At 48.9% G+C, this 27224-nt stretch overlaps 1 protein-coding gene across 3 annotated transcripts in view; it reads right to left on the bottom strand.

The window, feature by feature from the left end:
- PABPC1L (poly(A) binding protein cytoplasmic 1 like) overlaps positions 1-24158 on the bottom strand; it is a 37845-nt gene extending 13687 nt beyond the window's left edge. The window contains exons 1-14 of one of the 3 annotated variants that reach the window (XR_014073161.1): positions 23843-24158; positions 21338-21531; positions 15576-15691; positions 13888-14027; positions 13640-13734; positions 11141-11278; positions 10549-10644; positions 5893-6101; positions 4832-4916; positions 4069-4197; positions 3418-3524; positions 2274-2367; positions 757-887; positions 259-336 (exon numbers count right to left, since the gene is read on the bottom strand). Coding sequence is in view for 1 of the 3 variants with exons in the window: in XM_081557090.1 (XP_081413216.1) it covers positions 265-336; positions 757-887; positions 2274-2367; positions 3418-3524; positions 4069-4197; positions 4832-4916; positions 5893-6159; positions 10549-10644; positions 11141-11278; positions 13640-13734; positions 13888-14027; positions 15576-15691; positions 21338-21531; positions 23843-24035 (1857 nt within the window). In the remaining 2 variants the exon portion in view is untranslated. Of the gene's footprint in view, positions 1-258; positions 337-756; positions 888-2273; positions 2368-3417; positions 3525-4068; positions 4198-4831; positions 4917-5892; positions 6160-10548; positions 10645-11140; positions 11279-13639; positions 13735-13887; positions 14028-15575; positions 15692-21337; positions 21532-23842 lie in introns of all 3 variants that reach the window. The other 2 variants (XR_014073162.1, XM_081557090.1) reach the window with 2 other exon arrangements.
- Positions 24159-27224: the final 3066 nt, after the last annotated feature.

The following is a 27224-nucleotide window of genomic DNA, read 5'->3' as shown; positions in this document are numbered from 1 at the left end:
GGCCACCCTGTTCTGAGCTAGGCCCCCAGGGTGGGCAGCCAGTGAGAACCACCCCTCCACTGGGCACCAGAGTTCACGCCAGTTCCCATTACACAGTCTGTCCTTGCCTCTCATCCTCACCGCTTCCCCCTGAACACCTCCTTGGGTGTCTCCGAGATAAGCCAGTGACGTTATGGTTCTCAGCGAGTCTGAATGTCCCTGCCCTGTTCTTACAGCTTCTGGGCTCAGGTCACCCTTCTCCCGCCCCCACCCACCCACCTGGTCTCAGCGCAGGTTCACTCCTCGCCCGTGCTCCGTGGCCTGGTGGGCTTGCAGCACTGCCAGAGCCTCTTCGACCTGTGGGGTACATGGTGGGGGGCAGTGCAGCAGCCCCAGCAGGGTCCTGAAGCGGCCTCTCCTCCCCCACCTCCAGCTGAGGTGAGAACCCTCCCACCTCCCCAGCATTGCTGCAGAGCTGACTGCTCACCAGCTCCCATGACAGAAACCCACGACCACCTTCTACCCTAGCCAGATAGCGGGGGGAATCCTTCCCCTAGGCTGGGTCAGAACACAGCTCCCTGTAACATAGTCCTGCCTGTGGAGCTGCAGAGAATGGGAGGGGCTGAAGCCACAGGCCCTTTACCTGGCTCTCCCCCACCCCCACCTCCAGCAGGTATTAGCAAGAAAACCCACCTCCTCTGTCCCAGCAGCAGACGCCTGGCTCCGTAACCCTCCTCCACCCTCAGGCCTCCCCACGCCCCTCAGGCTCCAGCCCACCTTGGTATTGAGGGACTCTGGGGACTCCAGCATGAGCAGCAGCTCCGAGTTGTCAATCTCCAGCAGCATGCCCGTGATCTTGCCGGCCAAGTGGGTGTGGACATTGTAGACAAGGGGGAAGAGACGCTCACCTGTACAGAACAGCCTCTGAGGCTTAGGCACACACCTGGTGGACAGCCCGGCATCCCCGGGGCAGGGGGTGGTGTATATTGCGGAATGGAACAGAGAGGCATTTCAGGTTTTGGTCCCAGAACGGCTCCCCCTAGATGTGTCACTGAACCTTCTTAGGAGCCTCTTCCCCAAGTGTAAAGTAAGCATAGCAAGCCCCACCTTGGAGGCTGGTTTGAAGAATCAAATTTGACATTATATGTTATACCACATAGATGCTCTGGCACAGCCTTAATTGCTGTTTAAAAACTACTCTTGCTGGACTTCCTCTGCACTCCAGTGGTTAAGACTCTGGGCCTCCAATGCAGGGGGCACGGGTTCGATCCCTGCTCGGGGCACCAAGATCTCACACGCCTCGTGGTATGACGGGGAAAAAAACCAAACTACTTTTGTTCATTGGGCAAGAAGTCATTTGAAGGATCACATGGAATTCTAGACGGGATACAATAATGTGGAACTTGATCTTTTGGAGGGACGGTGGAGCCAAACACACAAAATAGATCGACCTTCCACCAGTGGGCACTTCCAGGGACGGGTCCTCGTGCTGGTGCCGATGTGTGGCGGGTGTAGCCAGGACAGGGCGCTAGGTGCCGTTAGTGGGGGTGGGAGGGCTTTTCCCACGAAGAGTGAAGAAGTTTCCAGGGCACTGCCCACAGAGCCTTCCCCCTCCATGAAGCCCATTTAGAGTTTTTCTTTGAGGGGTGGGTAGGAAAGGGACAGAAGCCCAGGTGAGCTGAGTAAATAATGGGGTGACGGCAATGGGGGCCTTCAGAGAAGAGCCTGGGGACCATGGTGAGCTTGTTCATTCATTCAACAGGAGCGGCCTCCTTCAGGAGGGCCTGCCAGACACCGGGAGGGAGAGGCATGCACAGGAGTTCAGGTGTGGGGGACCCCGCTTATTCTCCAGTGCACGTTTGTAGCCTGCCTCCCAGCAGTGGGCACTGAGGGACTGCTGGAACATGGTGACAGCCTCCTCTCATCAGGACAGGTGTGAGGAACCACACCACTCACCCTATAGGCCATTTGCTAGCAGAACCCCAAGACCCTATGCTCCTGCTCCTCTTCCTACCCCTTCCAGCTCCCCCCACCCATCTCCCCACATCTGGGGTTTCTCCTATCCCGAGTCAAAGTCGCAGAACGGCAAAGCTGGAAGAAATCTCAGACTGCCTGGTCTGACCAGTGTTTTAAGATGAACAGGAGCCTGGGAAGTAAAGGCGCTTTGGACAAGGTCACCAGCAGGCGGGTCAGCTTGAGGCTGGGGACCTGGTCTCCACATCTGACCTCTAGCTGGTGAGTCAGCTGGTGGCGCTCCCCACTCCTGCTCCAGGGTAGGGGAACCAGCCACTCACCAATCATCTGCTTCTGCTCGTGCAGCGGTGCTGCGGCCAGCATGGATGCAGTCAGGGGCTTCTGTCCGGGGACACGCACGGCAGGCTCCTGGACCTGCATATGGTACAGGGACACATCCCTTAACCACACAGGTGGGCAAAGCTACCCCTAGCGGGTGAGCACAGGCCTCCAGGGAAGTCTCGAAAGAGGGGGAACAGGAGGCAAGATATGGACAGTTGGGGGAAGGGGAGCGGGCAGAATTCCTAACAAGGGCACGGTGAACTAGAAGACAAAGTGACATTCTAATACAGACCTGTTCCATGGTGCTAGGAACCAGTGCATGAGGCCAAGCGAAGCTACACATTACTGACCACCTGGTGCCAAATAAGCACTTTTTAATCAGGTAGCTTTATGGCCGCATCCCCAGCATGATTTTTGGCCCTTTCTTGGTGGGCTTTCCCTGGTAAAGAGTCTGCCTGCAATATGGGAGACCTGGGTGTGATCCATGGGTCGGGAAGATCCCCTGGAGAAAGGAAGGGCAACCCATTCCAGTATTCTTGCCTGGAGAATTCCATGGACAGAGGACCTTGGCGGACATAGTCCATGTCACTGCAAAGAGTCAGACTCAACTTTCACTTTTCACATCTTGGTAACTTTAAAATCGTTTTGCTCTCTAAAGCCTACTTTTGTTCTTTCTGCAGGAAATAGTTTGAAGTATATACACAGAAATTCTAGACAGGATATGAAAATGCTGACTTGGAGACTTTTTTAGGGGGCGGGGAGATAAACAGTCTTTTAATTACAGAAGATGTTTTCAGTTCCATTCTGCAGACTGATCACATTCTCGCTGCTCACCACGTAAGTACTAAGAAAACCCAAGTTAATTCTGGTAATAACCCAGGCAAAGCAGCTTGTGATGAACAAACAAAATGTGATCCTAGCCTTTTTTCCCTTTCTGTTAGTAAGGGTGGGATGCGGGGTAGGGGGGTGGGACGGGAGGGTGAGGGCAGAATATCTCTTCTGATGGTACACATTAATAAATGAAACTTTACAAGCCAAGAAAAGAAAGAAAACCAAGGCCCAGAGACGAGCAACGCCTTAGAGGAGGTTCTGAGCCAGGCATCCCTGGAGCCCGAACTACGAGGGTACCTGGGCCAGCCTTACCCTGTCGGTGGAGTGTGCTGGCATGGAGTATTTGTGTGTCAGGAGAGGCCCACTAGGGGTAGAGCATCCCATCACACCAGGTCCTGTGGTCTGGGTACCAATGTTGGCTGGAAGAAATAAGTAGGGATGATAAGGCCCAACAGCAACCCAAAGGCATAACAGCTCAAAACCAGCATTCACACCAAATTCTCTGAATGGTGGAAAGGGTCAATACACAGATGTGCAAACATCTGCCAGGTGAAGGAACAGATGCTTGCCTTATAGCTAGCACCTATGCCTCTGTTCACAGCTGCCGAGGTACTTAGATTCAGATTTGGTGCTGAGCCCCTGCAGGTATGACTGCATTCACTCCCATAACACAGCAGGAATACTGTTTTCACCCGGATTTTAGAGAAGACGATACCAGGTACAGCAGCAAGCAAGATCAGATTGAGCCTGCCCCCAAACTAGGTCTGTAGGACCCTGGAGCCCACACTGACTGCTGCACTGCAAAGCGTCCAGTGCCGGCACTGCCCTCCAAGAGGGCCAGCGGCAGGGTCACCATGGAGGCCAGTTCTGACTCCCCACCAGCATCAACCCCAGCAGCAAGCCCTTGCCCCCAACGCCCCACCTGCCTTCCATTGGGTTCCTCTTGGCCCTGCCCACACTCACCCACTCGCTGGGTGCGGGGCACCAGGTGTGGCACGTGGGCGGAGACCTGCCTGGAGCTTCCGACGGGGGCCAAGGGGCGCCGAGACACGGCTGCTGGCCGGACCACCGAGGCCGCAGGCGGGTAAGCGGCTTGTGGCACAGGGAACACGGAGAAAGTTTAGTGGAGCGGGACAATCAGAGGGACACACTGCACCCTAACAGATCCAAGGTGAGGAAGAGAGTGGAAAGGTGGACTTGAGTGGCAGACAGAGGAGGGAAGGAATTCACCGGAGACCTAGACCTCCAGGGGAGGGGGATGGAAATCTGCAATTACAAAGACAGCTTCTGTCTACCCGGGACCCCAAGAGGCATAGGTATCAGGACCACACACCGTGGACCCCCAAAGTCAGCTTCTGATCAGGGTGAACGTCCCTCTGAAGAGAAGGACCATCCTCAACAGTACTGCCAAAGGAGTTTCGCTTTCTCAGCTTTGCAGGAATTTTCGCCACCACCAATCAGGAGAGCCTCCGGAGCTAACTAAAGATAACAGCTCATGTGTGCATATCTTTTACAGGCTCAGCCCTGTCCTTGGTGTGTTAGACGCATCTCACTTGGGCTCACGATCACAAGAGGAAACCGAGGCTCAGAGAGGTGACGTCACACACCCAAATAACTAGGAAGCAGCAGAGGCAGGCCTGACCCCCAAGCCCACATCCTTAACGCCTGCTGCACCCCCCTCCCGGTGGGGGGAGGCACGTGAGGGGGGAGGGGCTGGGTCACTCACACGAGGGTCTGGGTGGCTGGGCCGTCCACCTGGGGGCAGGCTGGATGGGTGGGCCAGAGCCATAGTACGGAGCCTGGGCTGGAGGCTGTGTAGGAGAGAAAGACCTAGAGTGAAGGAGGGTGACAGCAGTGGGGGGGGGTGAGCAACCGCATCCCTCAAGGACACCACTGCAGGAAGGCCGGTGTCCCCTCCAGGACTGACTGCTGCACTGCAAAGCGTCCAATGCCGGCACTGCCCTCCAAGAGGGCCAGCGGCAGGGTCACCGTGGAGGCCAGCTCTGTCAGTAAACACCCACAAAGCTGGGGTGAAGGCTCCTGCTTCCCATCTCAGGAGGTCCATTAGCCCTGAGCCCTTCAGGGCAAGATCTCAGGCTCAGTCCTTGCTCTGCTGATCAGCGCTACTAGCCCAGTGACCTGGATAAAATGGTGACACATCCCACTGTCCCTCGTGCCAGCTTAAGGAACCGCTGAGGAGGAGGAATGTTCCCATCCTCGGAGCCATTCATCTTCCTACAGACATCTTCCTACCCCTCCAGGTCACACAAGCTTCCTCCCCAAACCAGACCCCTCAGGACATCAACATCCAGGAGAGATGTTAGCCGACAGCCCACAAAAATGACCATCTCAGTTGGGAAAATCTGCAAATCCTGCCAGTTTGGGAAAGTCATGGTGCCTGCTGGCATATTAGGGTAGAAGAAGGTTCATAGTAGAGAAATCTACGCTTGTCTGGCTTAATACAATACTTTCTCAATGTATTGGGTTGGCCAAAAAGTTTGTTCAGGTTTTCTGTCACAGCTCATGGAAAAACCTGAATGAACTTTTTGGCCAACCCAGTATTTGCCCACCGAGTATCTTTTTCTGCACAATATTCACAAATCTATCCCAGATAAGGAAGCACTGTTGGACAGACACACTATGACCCCTTTCAGAGATGGGGTGACCACGGCTACCTGCCAAGTAAGTTCCCAGCAGAAGCACCCTGGGAATCCCTCTCTGCCTGCAAAGCTCGGATCAAGCCTGCTCTACCTGGCCGTCAGGGAAGGGAGGCGGGCAGGCGGTCACCTGGGGCACAGCAGGCAGGAAGTAGCTGGCAGGCTGCTGGAAGGAGCCTAGGATGGGGCCGCCCAGGGCCCGCATGGTGGAGAGGCGCTGCATGTACTGGTTGGTCAGGATGGCCTTCCGCTCTTCCTTGCGCTGGGCCAGCGCCACATACAGTGGCTTGGTGCCCACGATGCGCCCGTTCATCTCTGTCACGGCCTTGGTCGCCTCTTCTGGAGAGGAAAAACACACAAAGCCAAACCCTTTGCTGTGGCCACCCTCTGTCATCACCTAAAAGCAAGACAAGACAAGGGCTGCTGGGGGTGAAGGAGGAAGACTCCGGGGGTCAGGTTCCCCTCCTCCCCCAGGGGCGGGGCCGGCCTGGTGTGGAGGGCACCCGGGAGAAGCTGCAATTGATGGAGGTCCTTTCACCCTTAAATTTACTGAGGCCCACTGCATGCCAGATGCTTGACAGGCAGAGCCACCTGAGCAGGGAGGAGGGCCACTCCCACTTTACAGGTGATGGAAGTGAGGCTCAGGATGACTTGTCCAAGACCGGCCCACCTGCTCCCTGGGGGCTGTGCCTCAACTACTAGACCATTCCCAGAGTTAGTGAGAACAGGTGCATTTCAGAGTTCATTTTGACCTCTCAATTTTCCTCCTGAAGATTTTCCTGGAACTTCCCTGGTGGTCCAGTGGTTAAGAATCCGCCACACAATGCAGGTGATGTGTGTTCTAATCCCTGGTCAGGGAAATAAGATTCCCACATGCCTCAGAGCTATTAAGCCCATGAGCTGCTACCACAGAGGCCCCAACTAGACAGCCCGCGCTCTGCAACTAAGACCCAACACAGTCAAATAAATAACTATTTTTTAAAAAGATTTTCCTAAGTAGTGATGGAAAGCTGCTTTAAATTGTTACTATATCTGCCTTCATCAGCGAGGCTATAATGAAGTGGGTCGATAGTTTGGGACAGGTTAAAATTTAGGGGCAGGATTCCTCAGCCAGGCTACAATCTTAAACCTTTTGGTGGGCGTCACTATGATGAAAAATCTGTATTTCAACTACTCCCTGGGTTTCATTAAACTACCCAGATAGTTCTTTAGTTCATTTGTGAATTATGGACAAAGTGAGATGCTCTTAAGAGCTGTAGTTTCTAGAGACTCCATTAAAGGGATTTATACTGAACAGGAAAATAATTTGAATTTGTACTTTTGGTGCTTTATCATGTTGATTTTCTTTGCAATAGAAACAAAAATCCTATTATGAAAAAAAAAGAGAATAACTTGTCCACGGTCACCCAGCTAGCGGGTCACACATTAGCCACAACTCAAACCCAATGCAGAGTGCTGGAAAACCTCCACTGCCTCGGCAAAGCATGAGCCAAGTTCTTTGGAAATCTCAGGAAGAGGTTCTTAGTCTTTTTTTCCAAACTATTAAAGTAACCTTTCTGGGACTTCCCTACTGGTTCAGTGGCTAAGAGTCTGTGCTCCCAATGCTAAGGGGCCCGGTTCAATCCCTAGTCAGGGAACTAGATCCTGAATGCCACAACTAAGACCCTGAGCAGTCAAATAAATACATATTTAAAAAGAAAAAAGAAGCCACTTTTCCAACCTGGTTCATATCGGTCATAAAAGTGATCTTTAAAAAAAAAAAACAAACCTTTCTATTGTGGGAGGACTTTAGATTTATAGAAAAGTTACAAAAATAGTACAGACTTACTACATACCTTTCACCTAGCTTGACAAATGTACCATGTTAACACTGGGACAAAACTACAATATCAACTGATTGGGACAATACTATGAATTATTATCTACAATGCTAGTAACTGAACCACAGATTTCATTCAGATTTCACTGGCCTTTCTAACATCTCTCTCTTCCAAGATTCAATCCATATTGCATTTATGATTCCTGATTTTTTTTTTTAGGGTCGAGACACTGGCCTGACTCCCTGAGGACTTCAGCTGAGAACATTGTAAATTTGCTCTGTTAGAGCCCACACCGTAACATCAGTGATTTTCAACTGCACTTTTCTACCCATTCATACAAGGCCTTGACCTGAGCGTTCACAGATTCCCTCAGAAAGATCACTGGATAGAATTCTAAGGGGTCTGTGAACTTCGATGGGGAAAAAATGGCGTGTTTTCACGGCATTTCCTTCTATTCTGAATATAGGCAAAGAAAAAATAAAGCAGCATTAGCTGTGCGGACTTTGTCAAGAGGAATATTTTCCTATCACATTAATTATTGCTGACCTCGATCTTTTAGGCTCATTGCCACTTCACTAGTCTTACAGTGGTTTTTCTTTTGGCCATGACATGTGGCTTGTGGGAATCTTGGCTCCCTGACCAGTGATTGAACCTGGGCTCTCAGCAGTGTCAGCGCAGAGTCCTAACCACTGGACAGCCAAGGAATTCTCCCAGATCTTTTTTATTTAGATCTTATAGCTTGATGCATTACTAAAGGAGCACATACTGCTGTCACCTTAGTATTTTAACAAATATATTTCAATACAGCTGTTTTTTGTAATCCTATGAATTTTCTTGTATACATTTAAAAATATCTTCAGAAGGGGTCCACATAAGCTTTATCAGACAGCCAAATTTTCTTGGCACAAAAACAGTGTTTTAACAAGTTAATAAGAACTCCTATTAGGTAATTTTAAAAAGAGAGAAAATTATACGATGAATACTTACACAGAGCTCACTATGAACTTAATCTATATAACATGCTTACAACACTATCACCTCATTTTCAAGCACTATTTTATAAAATAGAAAATAAATTATATAAGTTTATGTAAGATTATATAAAATTTCCAATTTTATAACAAGATAATCACCCCAGTGTGCCTCATCTCTAAGCAATCCAGATTTTAACAATTCCCTTCAAGAGTTCCTCAAGGAGGTCAGTGAGCTTCCTGAAGTTATATGCAAGATGTGTAACAATTAGATTATTATTTCACTACTTACCGAGGGCAAATGCCCTAAAAGGTGCAGGCCTTTTAGTTCTCAGGACACCTCTCAAAGTAGGTAATATTACCCCCGTATTTTGCAGATGGGTAAGTAAACCAAATGGCTTCCTTCAGGCTCTATAACTAGTTAATGCTAGGACTGGGATTTAGACCTAGTTCTGATAAACTTTAAAATCCCAGCTTCCAACCAAAATACTATATAAAGTATGCATTTGCCAGGAAAGAGGGCCCAGAGCTTTCTACAAATCACATTTATCAGCTTACTGATTGTTGAATTGAATCAGAGTTACTGATGTTTAATTCACATGTCCCACAGCTTTTTATCACTTTTTTTTTTTTTGAGAAAAGGTCCTTAACTCAAAAACTGTTAGAACTTCGTTCCCAAATACCAGGCTCCCTGAAGGACGTTTAAAAAGGATTCAATAGGCAGAAGAACTTCTAGACCACTTCCCAAGAACCCAACCATCACACTACAGGTGCAGGTCCCAAGGCCCTCACCCACACTGATCTCTTCGGAAACTTCTTCATTCCCACCTGCAGCTCCCTACCTCTTCACAGCCAAGGCAAATGCCGCTGCCACTGCCACTTCTTACAGGAAGTTCTCTTTCCTGTTCTGCTAAGCTACACCACACCCTATAGTAGACTTGAGTTAGTGATGCATGTGACTTCCCCACAAAACTATAAGCTACTCAAGAGCAAGGACTACAACTGACTTATTCCTGTGAGCTCCCCACAGGGCCCGGCAAAACAGCAGGTACTCAAGTATGGAATGAATGATCACTGTGTCTTTCTTCTTAAAAATAATCTGGGGAGGGACTTCCCTGGTGGCCTAGTGGTTAAGAATACACCCTGCAATGCCAGGGACACAGGTTCGATTCTTGATCAGGGATCTAAGATTCTACATTCCTTGGGGCAATGAAGCCCACAAACTGCAACAACTGAGCCTACATGCCGTAACTAGAGAATCTGTGCACCACAAAGACCCACATGCCACAACTAAGAGTTGAGACAGCCGAATAAATATTTTTAAAAATCTGGGGAGCTTTTAAAATTAAGATGCCCAGAGATCTACATTCAGGTTCTCTGACTTGGGTGTCTACTTTAGAGCTCTCCAGGGGATTTTAATGAGAAGCCAGGGTTCAGAACCATCCAGGGAGTCCATCACCCTCATCTTACAGAGGAGGCTAGGAAGACATCTGCTCAAGGTCACAGAGCCAACATCACATCTCTGATGCTAAGAGGGCTGAGCACACAGCAGGTGCTCAATAAATAATGAGCAAAGAATGATGCAGGCCAACTCTTTCATTTTCCACATGGGAAAACTGAGGCCCAGAAAGGGGTTATATCACCGGCCAAGGCCAGACAACAAAAATCAATGGAAATTCCGAGACATAAATTTCTGGCATCTGGCATACAGTAGGCACTCAATAAATGCTTGTTGAATGAACCTAGGTTACAGTGAGCCCCAATAAGTCCAGCTGTGTGAGTGGGACTATATTTCTACCCTCTTCCCCTCCAGTCCAGATAAGATGCAGATAAACAAGCTTCAGTGGGGTCAGACCCAGTCCCCACTCCAGAAGGAGCAGCATAGCACCACCAGCTCCATGAAAGCCACAAGGCAGGGCGAGGGTGGGGGTGTTCAAGGGCAGTGAGGATGGCAGGGAAGGCTACGGATCCCCTGTGGGTGCCCCCGGCCCTCACCTTGGCACTGGTGATCACTCCATAGGGAGAGAATTCTTTCCTCAGTTTCTCATCATCTATGGAGTCATCCAGGTTCTTCACATACAAGTTCACGCCCTAGATGGAAAGTGAAGTGAAAGTCCCTCAGTCGTGTCCGACTCTTTGCGACCCCGTGGATTATACAGTCCATGGAATTCTCCAGGCCAGAATACTGGAGTGGGTAGCCCTTCCCTTCTCCAGGGGATCTTCCCAAGCCAGGGATCGAACCCAGGTCTTCCGCATTGTGGACAGATTCTTTACCAGCTGAGCCACAAGGATACTCGCTAGATGCGCCCCTTCCCCTCCAAGTCCCAGAATGCCTTGGGATGGAAGGAGGGGTTTATACGGGCTCCGCCCACCAAGCCTCCAGTTCCCAGTCTCAGGCAGTGCCCAGCATGGCACCCATCACTCAGCCAGCCCAGCCCCTGGCCCCTGGAAGCTGCCGCCCCTGCCCCCTGCCCCATCCCCAAAGCCAAGTTTCTGGAAGTGGGACTGCTGGAGGAGGGAGCCACATTCAGGGTGGAACACACACTGTCACATCAAAGCAGCTGCCCCCAGAAAGCCTGACCCTCACCTGGTAACGGGTCAGCCGGTCCTGCTTCATCTGCTCGAACCTGCGCTTCAGCTCATTCTGCCGCTCCACCCGCTTCTGGGCCCGGCCCACGTAGAGCAGCCGCCCGCTCACCTCCCTCCCATTCATGTTCACCACAGCCTGTGCAGAGAAGAGGCAGCCAGAGAGCTTGATAACCACCCTCTTATGAGCCCTTGGCCTTAACCTGGCCTCCAGTCCCATCTCCCGGGTCCAGGTGGCGCCACCTGCAAGCCAGGCCAGCCTCACTAGCTGAGAGTAACTGGTACCAGGATCAAGGCCATTTAAAGTGAATCCATTTTTTTAAAAACATGGGCAAAATTTCAGAGTAAACTGTAGATTTTTTTTTTTAGTTGCTTTGGGCTTTACTTTAAAAAGTGAAATTTTAATTTGCGACATTTCCCATACTTAATATTTAGGTTCCAAATGTAACTACACACTGATGATTTGAACAAAGCAACAAGCATACTTCTTTCAAAATGGTGTGATGCCATCATCCACAGCCTTCATGTTGGGGTTTCACAGCACAGAGAACCCTTTTTGCTAACTATGAAGGCTTTAGTTTAGAAGCATTGACTTCTTAATCCTTGTTGATTTTTTTTCAGTTAACTGACCTAAGCCTGCCAGATCCCAAACTGTCAGTGGTTTTGATTCCATGAAATCCTACATCTTCTGTAAGAGGTACAATGTCTTCTGCAACCCATTTATAATGAACTGAATCTGCATCAGTTCATCTGCAAAAATCTGCAAAAGGCAGACCCATATGTGTATTGACTCAAAGATGTGGATTAGACACTTGTGTTAGGGAGGAGAAATGTTTGGAAGGGAGCTGAATTTTTAAGTGGTCAGTTCATTAGTAAATCCTTTCACATGATGATGACTTGCTTCTCTACCTAAACATGCAGATGAACGTAAATACATGTAAAAATACTGGGCCCCCAAGAACTGACTGTCTACATTAGTCTCAGGTCATTGCCTAAGACCTTGGAGACTATGGTTCCCCCTGCCAGCTTCATCCATCTACTCCAACTTATCATTTTATAGTTGGGACAATCAAAGTCTACATAAAGGATGGGACTTGAGTTCAAGGACACACAAAAAGTTTTCAAAGGAGCCCTTTACTTAAGGACAAAACTTCAGAGAAAGAATTGATTCTAACTCCAATGATCTATCTTCTTAGCTACAACCTGCTGGATCCTAATTACAGTAGAGCCCACCTTGGTGGGAGAGACAGGAGAGCATATGAAAAACCAGGCAGCGCCTGGCCCGTGCTCCATGCTCAGTGAGAAGTGACTGCTCTCAAGATGGGCCCAGGATCCCACTATAGGCTGAGCTCTTCCATGACCAGTGAGCTTAATGGGGCAGCAGCCATGGAACCAGCTTCACGGTGCGAGGTAAAATAGGACATTAACCCTTTGTTACTCATGGTGTGACCTTGAACCTTTCCCTAGCTCAGGATATATGTACCTAGTACCTGCCAGCGATACTAGAGATTTAACGGTGACACAAGACCCAGTCCCTGCCCTCAGTTCTATCCAAGGAGAATCTGGGCTAATGATGGAGACAGACAGGAGGGGCACCTTATCAGAAGCATTGAGGACAGGAAGAGGTGGCTTCCTGAGGAGGGAAAAGTATAAGCTGAGACCCGTTAATAATCTACAGTTATACTGTCCAACATGGCAGTCACTTGTCACATGCAGCTTCTGAATACTTGAAATATGGTGTCTGAACTGACATGTGCTAGAGGCACCAGATTTCAAAGAATTAGTACAAAAAAGGAAATGTAAAAATCTCAGTGTTTATCAATATAAATTTTGTATCACTATCAATTATATCACTATTATATCACATTGAAGTGATCATTTGAATAACAAAATATACTATTAAAATTACAGGAGTTTCTTTATCCTTGCTAGCGTGGCTGTTGGACAGTTTTGAACTGCACACATGGCCCATGTTCTACTTCCAGTGGACAGCACTGGTCTAAAGAATACAGGAGGGGAAGTGTTTTGAGAAAATGTTTGCAAAAGCTTGGAAGCAAGGAATAACATGGCACCACCCCTCCCTGGCCTCAATCCCACCATCAAGTCAAGGAGAGGGTAATGGGTGGGACTTCCCTGGTGGTCCAGTGGTTAAGACTCAGCGCTTCCACTGCAGGAAGTGAGGTTAGATCCCCGGTCAGGGAACTAAGATCCCACATGCTACGTGCGGGCAAAAAAATTGGTTGTCTCAAAGGCCGCTACTAGTGCCTGTGTAATAAGATTCTATGAAAAGCTAGCCAACCTCAGGGTATGGAAGCAACCAGAGGAGGCAGAAGGCATCTGCCTTCACCCCAGGCAGGAAGGGCCCTGGCTCCTGTGGACCCAATCTGGAGAGGGACTTTTTCCTCCATGGGCAGCTGGAGCCCTCCACTCCTAATCTCCCTTGTTCCCAGGCCTGGCTTCACACCTCCTCCATGAAACAGGGCCACGGGGACGCTCCTACCTTCTGGGCTTCCTCATGCTTCTCGAAGTTGACAAAGCCAAAGCTGCGGGAGTGGCCACTGTCATCCCTCATCACCTTGACACTCAGCATCTTCCCTGGGAAGGGCAACTCGGCTCAGAGGGGCGTCAGGGAAGCCCCGAGATGTCCCCCACCCTCCTCCCAAGCCTTCCAGAAGCCCCAGGGGGCCCTCCCCACAGCCTGAGCTGGGAGTAGAAGTGATCTTCAACTCCCTTGGGAAATGCGCCCACCAAACTGGGAGAAGAGGTCCTGCAGGCGCTGCTCATCCACATCCGCGTGGAGGTTCTTCACATAGATGTTGGTGAACTCCATGGCCCGAGCACCCAGCTCCACCTCCCGCTCCCGTCGGGACTTGAAATGGCCAACGAAGCTGTGGACACATCGACAGGGTAGGCAGCTGCCTACGGCTGCCATCAGCCGCCCCCATTCCTGCTCCAGCCCACCCAGCAAGCCTGGGTCACTTGGGTCAACTGCCGCCAGCCTCAGGGCCTCTGTACTCCTCATCTGGGGACTGGGCAGGACAATACTCCAAGACCCAACCACCTCCAGCAGCCAAGAGTCTGTGTCCCAGAATAAGGTTCAGATGACTTTCCTCTTGTGACAAATGCACTGGATCTCCTACTGCACATGAGGCAGCTGAGTGCCCAAGAGGCAAGGGCACAAAGTTGGGAGTCGCACAGAAAAGGGCTTGAATCCTCACTTGGTAGTTGCCAAGCTGTGTGACCCCAGTCAAGTTACTAACCTCTCTGAGCCTCAATGTTCATTCCAGTAAAACTAGGGCTCCAACTCACACCACAGGGATTTGCTTATTCATTTAGCATATATTGGGTGCGCTGGTTGTGACAGAACCAGATACAGTGTATGCCAGTGTCGCTGGGGGAGGTGGCAGGGTGGGGGTGGGGGCCACTGAAATAATTTAAATGTAATATTAAGTTTAAAAATTGTCATTTCCAAGTCCACATAAACATAAAATCTAAGAAACTATCCTAGATTAAGGAAAACAAAGCAAGCATAAGAAAACTTGAGGTACCTATAGGACATTTCGCACAGATACTTATAGCTGGCACCAAAAATTGAAGGGAACCTAGTAACAGGAAAACAGGCAAAGTAAAGCTGCCAAAAATAGAAACACGCTTCTGGAGATTCGGGAAAAGCCCATCAAAGTTCAGATTTACTGATGGAGAAACTCTGAACAAAATGACCCTGGGCATTTCCCAGCTCAAAGTCTCCTCCACTGCTCAGCTTCAGGCTTAGGGCTGGGCCATCTGATGAGCAGAACCAGAACTAAGGGGGAATTCGCTCGTGGTTCAGTGGCTAAGACACCACACTCCTGATGCAAGGGGCTGGGTTTGCTCCCTGGTCAGGGAACTAGATCCCATATGCTGCAACTAAGGCTCGGTGTGGCCAAAAAAAAAAGAACCAGAACTAAGTGAGAAAATCACCAAAGCAGATTCTCTCCAGCACCTGTGACTCAATTTTCCCATCTGTAAAGTGGGAAAGATGCCAAACTTAAAGGCATGAAAGTGGCAGGCTAAGCATATGCCAACCTTCCTTTCTGTCTCCAAATCCCAGGAAACAAAAGGTTTAATAAAGTTCACAGCCGTACTGAGAAGGCTGGAAAACAGACACAGATCCCTGAGTCCATGGATGACTTGGCCATTAGCTGGACTCTCCAAAGCATCCCCTCATTTTCTATTCAGAATCACCCTCCAACACATGTCATCAGCCCCATGTTTTACTTGAGGAAAGGAGTCCCTGAGAGACTGAGCAGCTCATTCGAGGTCCCACTGCCAGTAATAGCACAGCTGCTCCGTGTCCAGTGTCCATTAGCTGGCAGCAGTAGGATTGGTCCCAGGCTGGTGGTACCATGATTCTGCTCCTTTAGCCCTGACCCCACGCCCCCCAACTCCTCACTCACACTTTGCGGTCATTCAGCAGCATTCCGTTCATGGTGCTGATGGCATTCTGCGCAGCCTCATGGGTCTCAAAATGCACAAAGCCGAAGCCGCGGGAGCCGTGCTCATCACACACCACCTGCACCACAGGGAAACGGGACACAGAGCATCCAACAGGAGGTTCCCGTAGAAAAGAATGACGATAGTGATAAATGCCTAGTATCTGAGTGCTGGCTCCCTGCCTGTCAAGACACTCCTATGTCATGCAACAGCCCTATTTTACAGATGGGAAATGAAAGCTCAGAGAGGTCCATCTATTTGCTTAAGATCACACAGTAAAGAGGGACAGAATCCTCAGATTGAACACAGGTCTTGTCTATACCACAGACCAGCTTTTAATGATCTTCCTAATGTGATGGATAAAAGGATTAGATTCAAGTCACTTGCCCTCCCTTGTTGCATCGTGAAACAACCCAAGTGTCCATCAAGAGGAGACTGGCATCCCAAATGCTGCTTGTGTGAAATTAACTTCTTTCATCCCTGTTATAACACTATGGGGTAGAAGTTATTAACCCCTATTACAGATAAGTGAAATGAAACAGAGGCTTCATAAATTGCTTCAGATTGTACAGCTAGTGAATACCAAAACTGAGACTTGAACCACCTCACTTCACTGTCTCTGGCATATAGTAATAATGAGGTACTGTTTCTAATATTTATACATTTAATTTGTACATCTTATTAATGCTGATCTGTTTTAAATAAACAATCTATTTATTGGAAGTCCAAAAAAAAAAAAAAAGAGAGAGAAGACTGGTTAAGTAAATAACAGTACATTCATCTTGGTCTGCTGTATGCATAGTTGAAGAGATTTCATGGCTGGCAGCGTTACCTGTAAGGTATATTGTTACCTGGGGGGAAAAATAATCAAGTCCACTTGGATTCAAGTGGGCATCTACACATTTGAGAAAATTTTTTTGGCATTTTTGGTAACATTTAAGTTTCTGCTACACAAGAAATAAATATATAGTGGAAAACATTTAGACAGTGAGAGACAAAGAGATAGAGAAAGAATGGAAAAGTGATAGAGAGAGGGGAAAGATAAGAAGGAAGGAAAGAAAGTAGGGAGAGAGAAAGTGTGGGACGGCTATATTTTTATTTTTATATAATTTTTAAAGGTTACTTTCCATTTACAGTGATTACGAAATATTGGTTATATTCTGTGTGTTATACAATATACCCCTGAGCAATCCTACACCCAATACTTTGTACCTTCCACTCCCCCACCTCTATACTCTCCCTCCTCCTCTCCCCACTGGTAAGCGCTAGTTTGTTCTCTATATCTGTGAGGCTGCTTCTTTTTTTAATTATATTCACTCATCTGTTGTATTTTTTAGATTCCACGTATAAATTATATCATATAGTATTTGTTTTTTCCTGACTTATTTCACTTGGAATAATGTCTTCCACATCCATCCACATTTCTGCAAAGTGGCAAAATTTCATTCTTTTTTTATGGCTGAGTAGTATTCCATTGCATATATAAACCACATCATCTTTATCCATTCATCTGTTGATGCACACTTAGGTTACTTCCATACCTTGGCAAAGAAATTTTTAAACAGACACACAAAACTGTTAAGAATTATTATGTTGGGGAAATAGAGTTGAAAGTGATGGAATCTTTTTTATTGTATTTCTTTCCACATTGCTTACACTGTAGCAATTAATAGGACTTCCCCTGGTGGTCCAGGGGCTCCATGCTCCCAATGCAGGGGGCCTGGTTCGATCCCTGGTCGAGGAACTAGATCCCATATTCCACAACTAGGAGTTCACATGCTTCAACAAACATTGCAGCCAAATAAATATTTTCAAAAAAACATTTACCAATTAGTTATCTCAACAGCAGACTTGTTTCAAATTTTGAAAAGATCCACAAACATCCTACTCCCATTCTGTAAGGTTCCCCACTCAAGTTAGGACAGACTTCAAGAACAGGAAAGATCTTGGGTTCATAGAGTCCCCCTTCTTCTGACTGAATTTGCACTCAGACCCCTAGTAACTATGTCATGGGGTCCCCGGCTTCCCTCACTGAGGGGACTGCCCCCACTCAGCAAAGTGACACTTTTCTACTTTGACCACTATCCCAACCCAGTTTCCCAACCCAGTTTATTTCTGGGCTGACCTGTGCGACACTTTTTCTAAAATGGAACTGTGACCATGTGTCTCTGGGAGCAACGCCCAGCAGCTCCTACAATCCACAGAACTACACCAACCTGACAACTGAGGCTCTCCAATTGGCCCTGCACAAGTCCTGCTTCCAAATCCATAACAACACACACCCCTCCAGCCCCAAGTAGGGCCCCTCCATGTTCAACTCAAGCCCAGCTCTGCCATTCAGATTTAATCACACTGACTGAGCTCCACTCCGAGCCGAACATCTGCTAAGGGCATCCCATACTGATATATTTGTCATAAGAACCCTTCCAGGCAATTCTTTTTTTTTTAATTTAAATTTATTTATTTATCTATTTTTTTCTTTACAATATTGTATCAGTATTGCCATACACTGACATGAATCCACCATGAATGTACATGTGTTTCCCTTCCTGAACCCCCCTCCCACCTCCCTCCCCATCCCATCCCTCTGGGTCATCCCGGTGCACCAGCCCCGAGGCACCCTGCATCATGCATCGAACCTGGACTGGCGATTCGTTTCACAAATGATAATTTACATGCTTCAATGCCATTCTCCCATATCATCCCTCCCTCGCCCTCTCCCATAGCGTCCAAAATACAGTTCTATACATCTGTGTCTCTTTTGCTGTCTCGCATACAGGGTTATCTTTACCGATTTACTAAATACCATATATATGCGTTAGTATACCGTATTCATGTTTTTCTTTCTGGCTTACTTCACTCTGTATAATAGGCTCTGGTTTCATCCACCTCATTAGAACTGATTCGAATGTATTCTTTTCAATGGCTGAGTAATATTCCATTGTGTATATGTACCACAGCTTTCTTATCCATTTGTCTGCTGATGGACATCTAGGTTGCTTCCATGTCCTGGCTATTATAAACAGTTTCCAGGCAATTCTTATCCTCTGAGTCTCAAATGCCTGATTGGGGAAAATGGGAATAAATGACTTGTCCAATGTCAGCCAGCCAGCAGAAATAATTATTTGATTCTTGTAGATACTTAATGGGCTTCCCCAGTGGCCCATGGTAAAGAATCTGCCTGCAATGCAGAAGAGCCTAGTTCAATTCCTGGGTCAGGAAGACCTCCTGGAGGAGGGCATGGCAACTCACTCCAGTATTCTTGCCTGGGAAATCCTATGGACAGAGGAGCCTTGTGGGCTACAGTCCATAGAGTCGCAGAGAGTCAGACACAAATGAGCGAGTAACACTTTGACGTATGCTTAATGGGAAGTCCACTACTCTTTCAAGGGCTATCCGTGTTGTGAAAATTACCTGAGTTAACACTGGGTAGCCAAAAATTTCATTCAAGGGGTTCTATAAGATGTTATGAAAACACACAAATGAAACTTTTGGCCAACCAATACATTCACCACCACACTACAAGGTAGGTTTTGCCATTGCCCCCTTTTAGAGGAAACTGAGGTATAGACAGCTTAAACAACCAGCCCAAGGCCATACTGCCAGGAAGTGGAAGAGGCAGGACTTGAACCCAGGACTCTTGGCCCCAAAGTCCAAGGTCTAACCAACTACATTACATTGCCTCTCTGCTTGGTAGGGGGCTGACCTCTGCACTTGGGGAGCCTGGCTCCAGACCAGGGGTAGTCCCACCATGCCCCACAAACCTTTCCTCAGCCCCAGGGCACTGTCCTTCCTGGGCCTTTGTCTCCCTGGATCCCAATGCATCTCCCTCAGAGCTTAATTTTCTGCTATTTCTAAAAGTCTCACCATTTCCAAACAGCCTGAGAGCATGCAAGGGAGAGTTCTAACACAGAGGGTGCTATCACTCCCAACCTCTCTCCCACCTCGCCATCTCCCCAGAAGGCTGGATATGCCAGGGTCTTGGGTAGGGTAACTGACCAGTCATCCTCATAAAATATAAAGGCAAACACTCAGGGTAATGACCACATTGAATGCTCTGTACCTAACCAGGCCCCCAACAGGGCTTCATTAGGCCTGCAAAGACTTGCCCAAGTCACACAGAGCTTTTGTTCCAATCCTCAGTGACGCAGAGGGAGCCTTAAGGCCTCGATGATGGGGACAGACATACTCATCATCCCTGTTACGTTAGCTTCAACTAAGCCGGCAAACCCACTGCTTCAGAGCCTGACTCAGCCACTTACTTCCCACCCCCATAACATATAACTGGGAATAAGTGACCCCAATTCTGAGCCTCTCTGCCCTCCATGGTAACTCAGGGATCCTCCTATTTACATCTTAAGAGGCCACTGTAGGAAATTCAGTGAGGATGTGTATGCAGAAGATCTGCACACGGAAAGTACTGGGAAAATTCGCTATTCTTATTGTAGGAACTTAGCACACAGTTAAGACTTCCCCTCTTCCACTGATCCTCAGAGATAGGAAACAGCCCTTTCCATTATGGAGTGCCTTTAGCAGCTAATGCACCTCCTCCAGTCTATGTGTCCCTCTGAGTCACGTGAATACCCCCTCACTCACAGAGAGGGGCTAAGTCCTCACTTGAGAACTTCAGGACTGTGCCTGGCACACAGTAGGAGTCAAGGAAGAGGTCTAACACAAGGGGCGCCATCACCTCCCCTTCCCCTGGCCACCTCCCCAGAAGGCTGGACATGCCAAAGGCTGCAGGGTAACTGACCAACCATCCTCATAAAATCAGGGGGCAAAAACACTGAGGGTTAGGCCTGTCAGGACAGACTAGCCAGCTGTATGGCCCCTTGACCCTCAACTATAAGTCAGAGAAATGCCCACATCCCTTCCCAAATGATAATACAGCCGTTAGCTCAACAAATATTTATTGAGCACCTACTATGTTTCCATATCTCATTAAGGTACTGGGAGACAGTGGTGAACAAGATCCCTATTCTTAAGAAATTTCCATTCTATCATAAGAGAAATGCTACAAACATGATGTCCACTGCCATCATGGCCCCAATTAAGGGCTTTCTTGCATCTACTTGTTCTGTCCTATGATTTCTACTGCCCTCTCATTCTGAATTTGAGTTGTTCTCATGACTTATTTTGGCCAGTAGAATGCAATGAAATGACAGTGTGCTAGTTCTGAGCCTAGGTCTCAAGAGGCCCGGCAAGCTTCCACTCTCCATCTGTTGAGACCCTACTATTGCCATAAGAACAGCCTGAGCGAGCCTGCTAGACGATGAAAGCCCACAGGAAGGAAAGCCAGGACAGTCCAACTGATGACTCCCTAGAAGCAGAGCCATCCAGCTCTCAGTGGGCATACAAAGGATCCAGCCAAGAGCAGAGGAACTGCCCAGCTGAACTCAGCCCAAACCACCAATGGCAGAATTATGAGCAAAATAAATGGTTGCTGTTGACACCTGCTATATTAAGAGGTGGTTATTCGGCAATAGCTAGCCAATCCATAGATGACCACTTGAGAGTTCTATGAAGATAAAAAGATCTTATCAGTAAAGTTCCAGGTTCAGCTAGCTAGTAATTCAGGTGCTAGCTGAACCTGGAGCTTTACTGATAAGATCTTGTAAAGCGCAAAGTGAGGTGCTGCTAGCTAATCCTCTACGATCATCTAGGTGTCTAACCCAGAACCACCCGCGCCCCCCCTGCCCTCCCCCACCGCAACAGGCACACCCACCTTACAAGACAGGATGTTCCCAAAGGTGGAGAAGGTGTCATACAAGGCCTTGTTATCAATGGAGTCCTCCAGGTTCTTGATGAAGATGTTGCCCACACCTGACTTACGAAGTCCTGGGTCTCGCTGGGACCACATGATGCGGATGGGCTGGCCTTTGATCACCTCAAAGTTCATGGTGTCCAGTGCCCGCTCCGCTGGACAGGAAGAGAGAAAGGAGCTAATTAAGAGAATTTTCTTTCCCTGAGCCCTGAACAGCTTAATTGGGAGCTGAGCCAATCAATAAATGAGCCACTATCTGGGTCTCACTCGGGATAAGAGCTTGAAGGCTCAAGAGGAATAAATAGAATTCATGTGTGTGGCTTCCAGGTAGGATCTCCTTCAACTCTTTAATCATAGCGAAATGAGCATGAATTCCTACCTCCATTTTATAAAAAGACAAACTGAGGCTCAGGAAGGGGAAATAATTAGGAGGGTCTCTATGACAAGGGTGGCAGCAGTTTGAGGAAAGGGAAGCTCAGAGGTGCTGGGCGGCAGAGTTGAAATTTGATCCCAAAGAGGATGGCTTTTGGGAAAGTGAATATCACATCTCTGAGACCATTTCTACATTTGGAAAGAGGGGGTGATGATTATACTACTGAAGGGCTTCCCTGGTGGCTCAGTGGGTAAAGAATCCGCCTGCAATGCAGGAGACACAGGTTCGATCCCTGGGTTGGAAAGATCCCCTGGAGAAGGGCATGGCAACCCACTCCAGTATTCTTGCCTGGAGAACTCCATGGACAGAGGAGCCCGGCGGGCTACAGTCCACGGAGTCATAAAGAATCGGACATGACTGACTGACTAACACACTTTCTACATCTAACAAAGGGAGAGAATATCCCCCACCTCCAGCTTGTCAGACAGACCGAAAACTAAATAAGGCGTGAGACCCCCTGGTGGTCAAGTGACTAAGACTCCATTCTCCCAAATGCAGGGGGTCCAGGTTCCATCCTGGTCAGGGAACTAGATCCCACATGCCACAACTAAGAGTTTGCATGCTGCAACTAAGAGAGATCCCACATGTTTCAATAAAGACCAGCTGCAGCCAAATAAATAAATAAATAGTTTTTTAAGAAGTGTTAAAAATTAAATAACCTATGCAAAGCGCCTTGTACTTTGTGCCTGGCACAAATAGGTATTTGGTAAACAATGGTATGTCTAAGCACAACAGCATATGCCCATCGTCCTGCCAGGTGGCGTGCTGTCCCTAGCTACAGGGACACTTCCTGGTTTCAGAGGCATGGAGGGGAACCGTGGAATACTCAGTGGGCAAGTTTGGAGAAGTCTGGGTGTTCCATTTAGTCCTATCATAAACAGCCGGGAGTAAACTCCTTCTCCTGTCTGAAGCTCAACTTCCCATTCTATGAAGAGGCAGTGGGTGGGTGGGTGAAGCAGAGCAGAGGGGAAAGCTCCCTGGAATCCAGCTCAGTCACCTGCTGGGAAACCAGCCAAACCTCCCCAGCCAACTCCCAGAGGAGGGAACCTCCCCAGCCTGTCAGGAGACTCAGAGTAAAGGCGCCCCCGTGTGGACCTGGCTGGGGCAGGCCTCTTCTGGTTACCTCTCCAGAGTCTCACACCTGAACTCCAGTCACCTCACACTTGCTATAGTTACCAGGATTTTTCTTAGGTTAGCACTTACCAAGGGCTTACAATGTACCACATGACACTGGAACTACTTCCTAGACACAACTCCCATTCCTTCCAGGCTCCTGGGGAACAAGCCTTAGTCCAATTTTACAGAAGAAGAGGTGCCAAGTGTGGCGACTTGCTCAAGTTCACACCCTCGTGGCAGAGCTCCAACAAAACCCAGCGCTCTTAATTTTTCTCCTCTCGGCTCTGAACAGAAGTCAGGGCACACCCAGCCGGCAAGCTCTGATCGATCCTATCAGTTCTGAGAAATGGGCTGTGGACTCCGGAGGGGAGGCAGCTTTTCGGGGTTCCCCAAAGTGGAGGCGCCTGATGCAGACCTCGGGATCCGCTGTCAGGAAAGGCTGCAGACCGAGGCCAAGCACTCCTGGCTGCCCCACCCACCATCACCCGTGCCTTCTTGGGCATCTTCCTCACCAGGTGGTGTGCATTGCTCTCCTCCCAATCACTCTACAAGGCAGGTACCACCCCCATTTTGCAGACAGGTAACCGAAGCTCAGAATGACTCATTTGCTCAGTCAAGGTCGCACCGTTGCTGGCCTTCTAATCCCAGGTCTGGCTGACCCCAAAGCCCTTGGCTGTTTTCACTCAGCAGCATCACCTCTCTTCTGGAAGACGGAGCACCAGTGAAACAGAGTAGGGGGCACACTAGCTGCTAGTGCCTGTCTCAGGGCCCCCTCTCCTGTAACTCTGGATCTCAGTTTCCCTGGCTGCAAAATGGAAGACGCGGGAGTAGCCAGCGGGAAAGCGCACAGGTGGCTGGGATACAGTCTGTCTGTCTGTCCGTCGCCCTCCCCGCCCCTCGCTCCCCCGGGGGCTCACCGTCCGCTGGCTGCTGGAAGTTGATGTAGGCGTAACCCAGCGAGCGGCGCGTGGCCACGTCGCGGCACACGCGGATGGACAGGATGGGGCCAGCGGGCGAGAACTTCTCGTAGAGCATGGCCTCGGTCACGTCCGGGTGCAGGTCGCCCACGTAGAGCGAGGCGAGCGGGTAGCCCGGGCCGCTGGCGTTCATGGTGGGCGCGCGGCCCCGCGCTCGGCGCCCACGTGCGCTCACCCGGGCGGGACGCGGCAGCGAGGGCGCGAGGGGCGGCCGCGCTCTTCCCACCCAAGTCCGCCCCCGGCCTTGACCGCCCCCGCCGTCCCGAGCCAATCGCCAGCGCGCTCGGGTCCCGCCCCCGCAGCTGGGATTCCTCCCCCCCCACCAGCCTTCTAGAAGCCCCAGGTGGGGGGCATCTCGGCCGCCGCGACGGGAAGCGGGGAGAGCCCTCACCTGGCCCCGCGTAGGGCTCCCGGCCGGCGCCTGCGGCGCAGAGAGGGCGGGACTCCACGGCAAGAAACCTGGGTTCTAATCCCCATCGCGTTTTTGTCCTTCTTCGCCTTTGTTTCTCTGTGAAATTTAGAGGGTTCTCTCTACACAGGATGAAAGGCGACCGTGTGCTCTGTGCGTTTTACATACAAACGGGAGAATTCCTTGCAGGATGCCATTTCAAAACTTGTGGACCTACCTTCCGGAAAGGAGGCTTTCTGTCATCAAGACAGCCTGGGTTTAGTCCCAGCCGTCTGGAACCCTCTTGGGTTGGATTTGCTTTTGCACCCGCACCTCACGGCACAGCATGGGGGATCTTGGTTCCCTGGCCAGGAATCGAATTCATCATGCCGGGTGCACGGGACGCACGCGAGGGTTCTTAACCACTGGACGGCCAGGGAAATCCCCCGCCTTGGTGATTTAGGACTGAAGGCTCCATGTGAGCATTCCAGACCACTCTAAGGCCTTCCTTGATCGGAGTTCTTCTGCCAAGAGCCTTTCGTGGGACATTCCCTGATCATCTGTCTCAGCAAATCCATCCCACCTGTGCTCCACCCCGAAGGTTCACCAAGTCCAACCTCTATGGAAACTGTAGGGACCTAACAGAACAAGGTCATGGTGGTGGGCTCAGACTAAGCACCAAGACCTTCTGTCAGTCTTCGTTTGCAGCCCGTCTGTGGTGTGGAGTCCGTTTTGAAAATATTGGCCCAATCTACCGTAAAATGATACTTCCCCTGAGCCCCTCCTGTTTCCTGCTTCAATAAAACAGGTAGGTTCCCACTGACCTTTGGTTGGGTGTGACAAGTGCAACAGCTTGGGAACCAGGGGCAGGAGTGCGTCTTGGCTGCCCCACCTACACTATCAGGCATCAACCCCTTCTATCTTGGGCTTCAATTATCTTCCTGTCTTGACCACCCCCCCTCCAACCTTGTGGGAATGTGGATGTTTTCATCTTTTTGGCTGCACCTCCGTGGCTTGCAGGATGTTCGTTTCCTGATCAGGAAGCAAACCTAGCTGCAGTGAGTGAAAACACCCAGTCCTAACCACTGGACTGTCAGGGAATTCCCAATGTGGATGTTCTGAGACTGGGGCAAACCCCAGGAGGAAACTCAGTGCTGCAGGGTATCTTAGATACTGTTAGGACAGATGACAGAGCCTGTACAACCCTGGAGATGACTAGGACTTCTGCTCCCATCTCGTTTGGTTACATCTCAGGGTTTTTTAAAAAGTAAGTGTCCCTGCCCATCTAGTACTAAACTATGAATAAAAGGCAAAGAGAGAATGAGTCGGATGCAAAGTAATAGTCCATATCACCAAGTCATCAAAGCCACAGACGAGGATCTAACACCTGGATGGTTTGTTGTGGAAGGTGGATAGGCTCTGTGTTCATTCAAGGCAATTTCTTCCCAACACAACTTCTGGCTTGAAAGGATGCAATACAGCTGCTGCCTCCTTTTGTAGAGTAGAGCCCCAAGTAAGTATGCTCAGAAGTTAGCTAGTTCTGGTGGTAATACGGGTGACGCCACGTATCAATGCATCAGCCAACTAACTGATAAAATTTTTTATTTCACTTTTGAGTTTTTACACTTTTCCTGATTATTCCATGTAAGGTGGAAACTAGAACTGTTTAAAAGACATACACAAATCTAGTACATCAATAACCGGGGTTTTTTCTTTTTTGCTATACTATTTTCACAACCACGGGTGTGCTTGCTAGGCAATATAACCATCACAGAAGCAAACGTGAGGCAGAATACTGGTGAGGAAAAACAAAGCGAGAGAGCTACCAGATATACAGACAGGCTCGTTCCACATTCACTACTGCATTTTCAAGCGGCAAGTATTAACTGCACATTTTTGTTCAGCTAGAAAGGAGAGGTTTTTTTTTTTTTCATTTTTTCCTTTTGGTTTGTTTGAAATCAGTGCATGAATGTTTCTTTTCTTATTTCAGCAGATGGACAAACAGATGGACACTACGGCTACGTGGAATGTTCGGGGAGGGAGGTGGAGACTGAGACTGGTAGGCCGGGCTATTCCCGACTCTCCCCATCGCAGTGTTCATGCAACTTCCCTGACAGTATAGGGTCTTGTTGAAATGTGTCTGTGAACTTGACGGGATGGGTACCCTTGGGAGAGCTGGTGACAGGTGCTAACAAGCATTATCAGGGTTGGCTGCAATATAAAGAGAAACCATGGATATTTAAAAATACTTTTTGGAGTCAGATCTTGGTGTGACTGAAGAGCAACCACGGTGCTGAGAACTGGAGGAAGACAGAGCTGAAATGTGGGAAGCTCTTTTCAACTCTCTGAAGCAAGGCTGGCTCACTGAAGTGCTCGCCAACATCCCTCACCCCCCTCTGGACCCTTGTCCCTGCCCATCTAGTACTAAACCATGAACAAAAGGCAAAGAGAGAGAGAATGCACAAAGAAAAAAATGTAAGGAAGCAGAAGGACAGAAATTTAGAGAAGACTAAAGTCAATAGTCAAAAAGGACTGTGGGAAAGAATGTTAAGATTTCAAAATTTTAAAGCCCCGAGCTAGGAAGAACCCAAACACTGAGTACTTACTCCTCAAGTGAAAGACAATCTCTGCAGAACATTATTCTTAAAGGTATTAGCCAGGAAACAGATAAGGCCATTCATAAGATACACGGCTTTTTTTTTTCCATCTTGAGCTCATGGTTACAGGGAAAACAGATTCCACTACTTAAGCACAAGTTGTCAATCAGTAAACATGCTGCAACAGGGAAGGGGCTGGAGTCACAGGTGGTCTATGAGCACTGGACCTTTGCATGCTGTCATAACCCAGTTATCTGCCACCAAGAGTGTTCATTTCTGGCTTCGAGTTTCCTTGGAGAAAGACACTGTGGCCATCTGTGGTCACCAACTTTTCAGT

This window comes from Giraffa tippelskirchi, chromosome 13 (genome assembly GCF_054371585.1).
Source record: "Giraffa tippelskirchi isolate mGirTip1 chromosome 13, T2T-mGirTip1v1.2.pri, whole genome shotgun sequence".
NCBI lineage: Eukaryota > Metazoa > Chordata > Mammalia > Artiodactyla > Giraffidae > Giraffa > Giraffa tippelskirchi.
The sequence above is the reverse complement of the archived record's forward strand: the minus strand, read 5'-3'. Positions and strand labels throughout refer to the sequence as shown.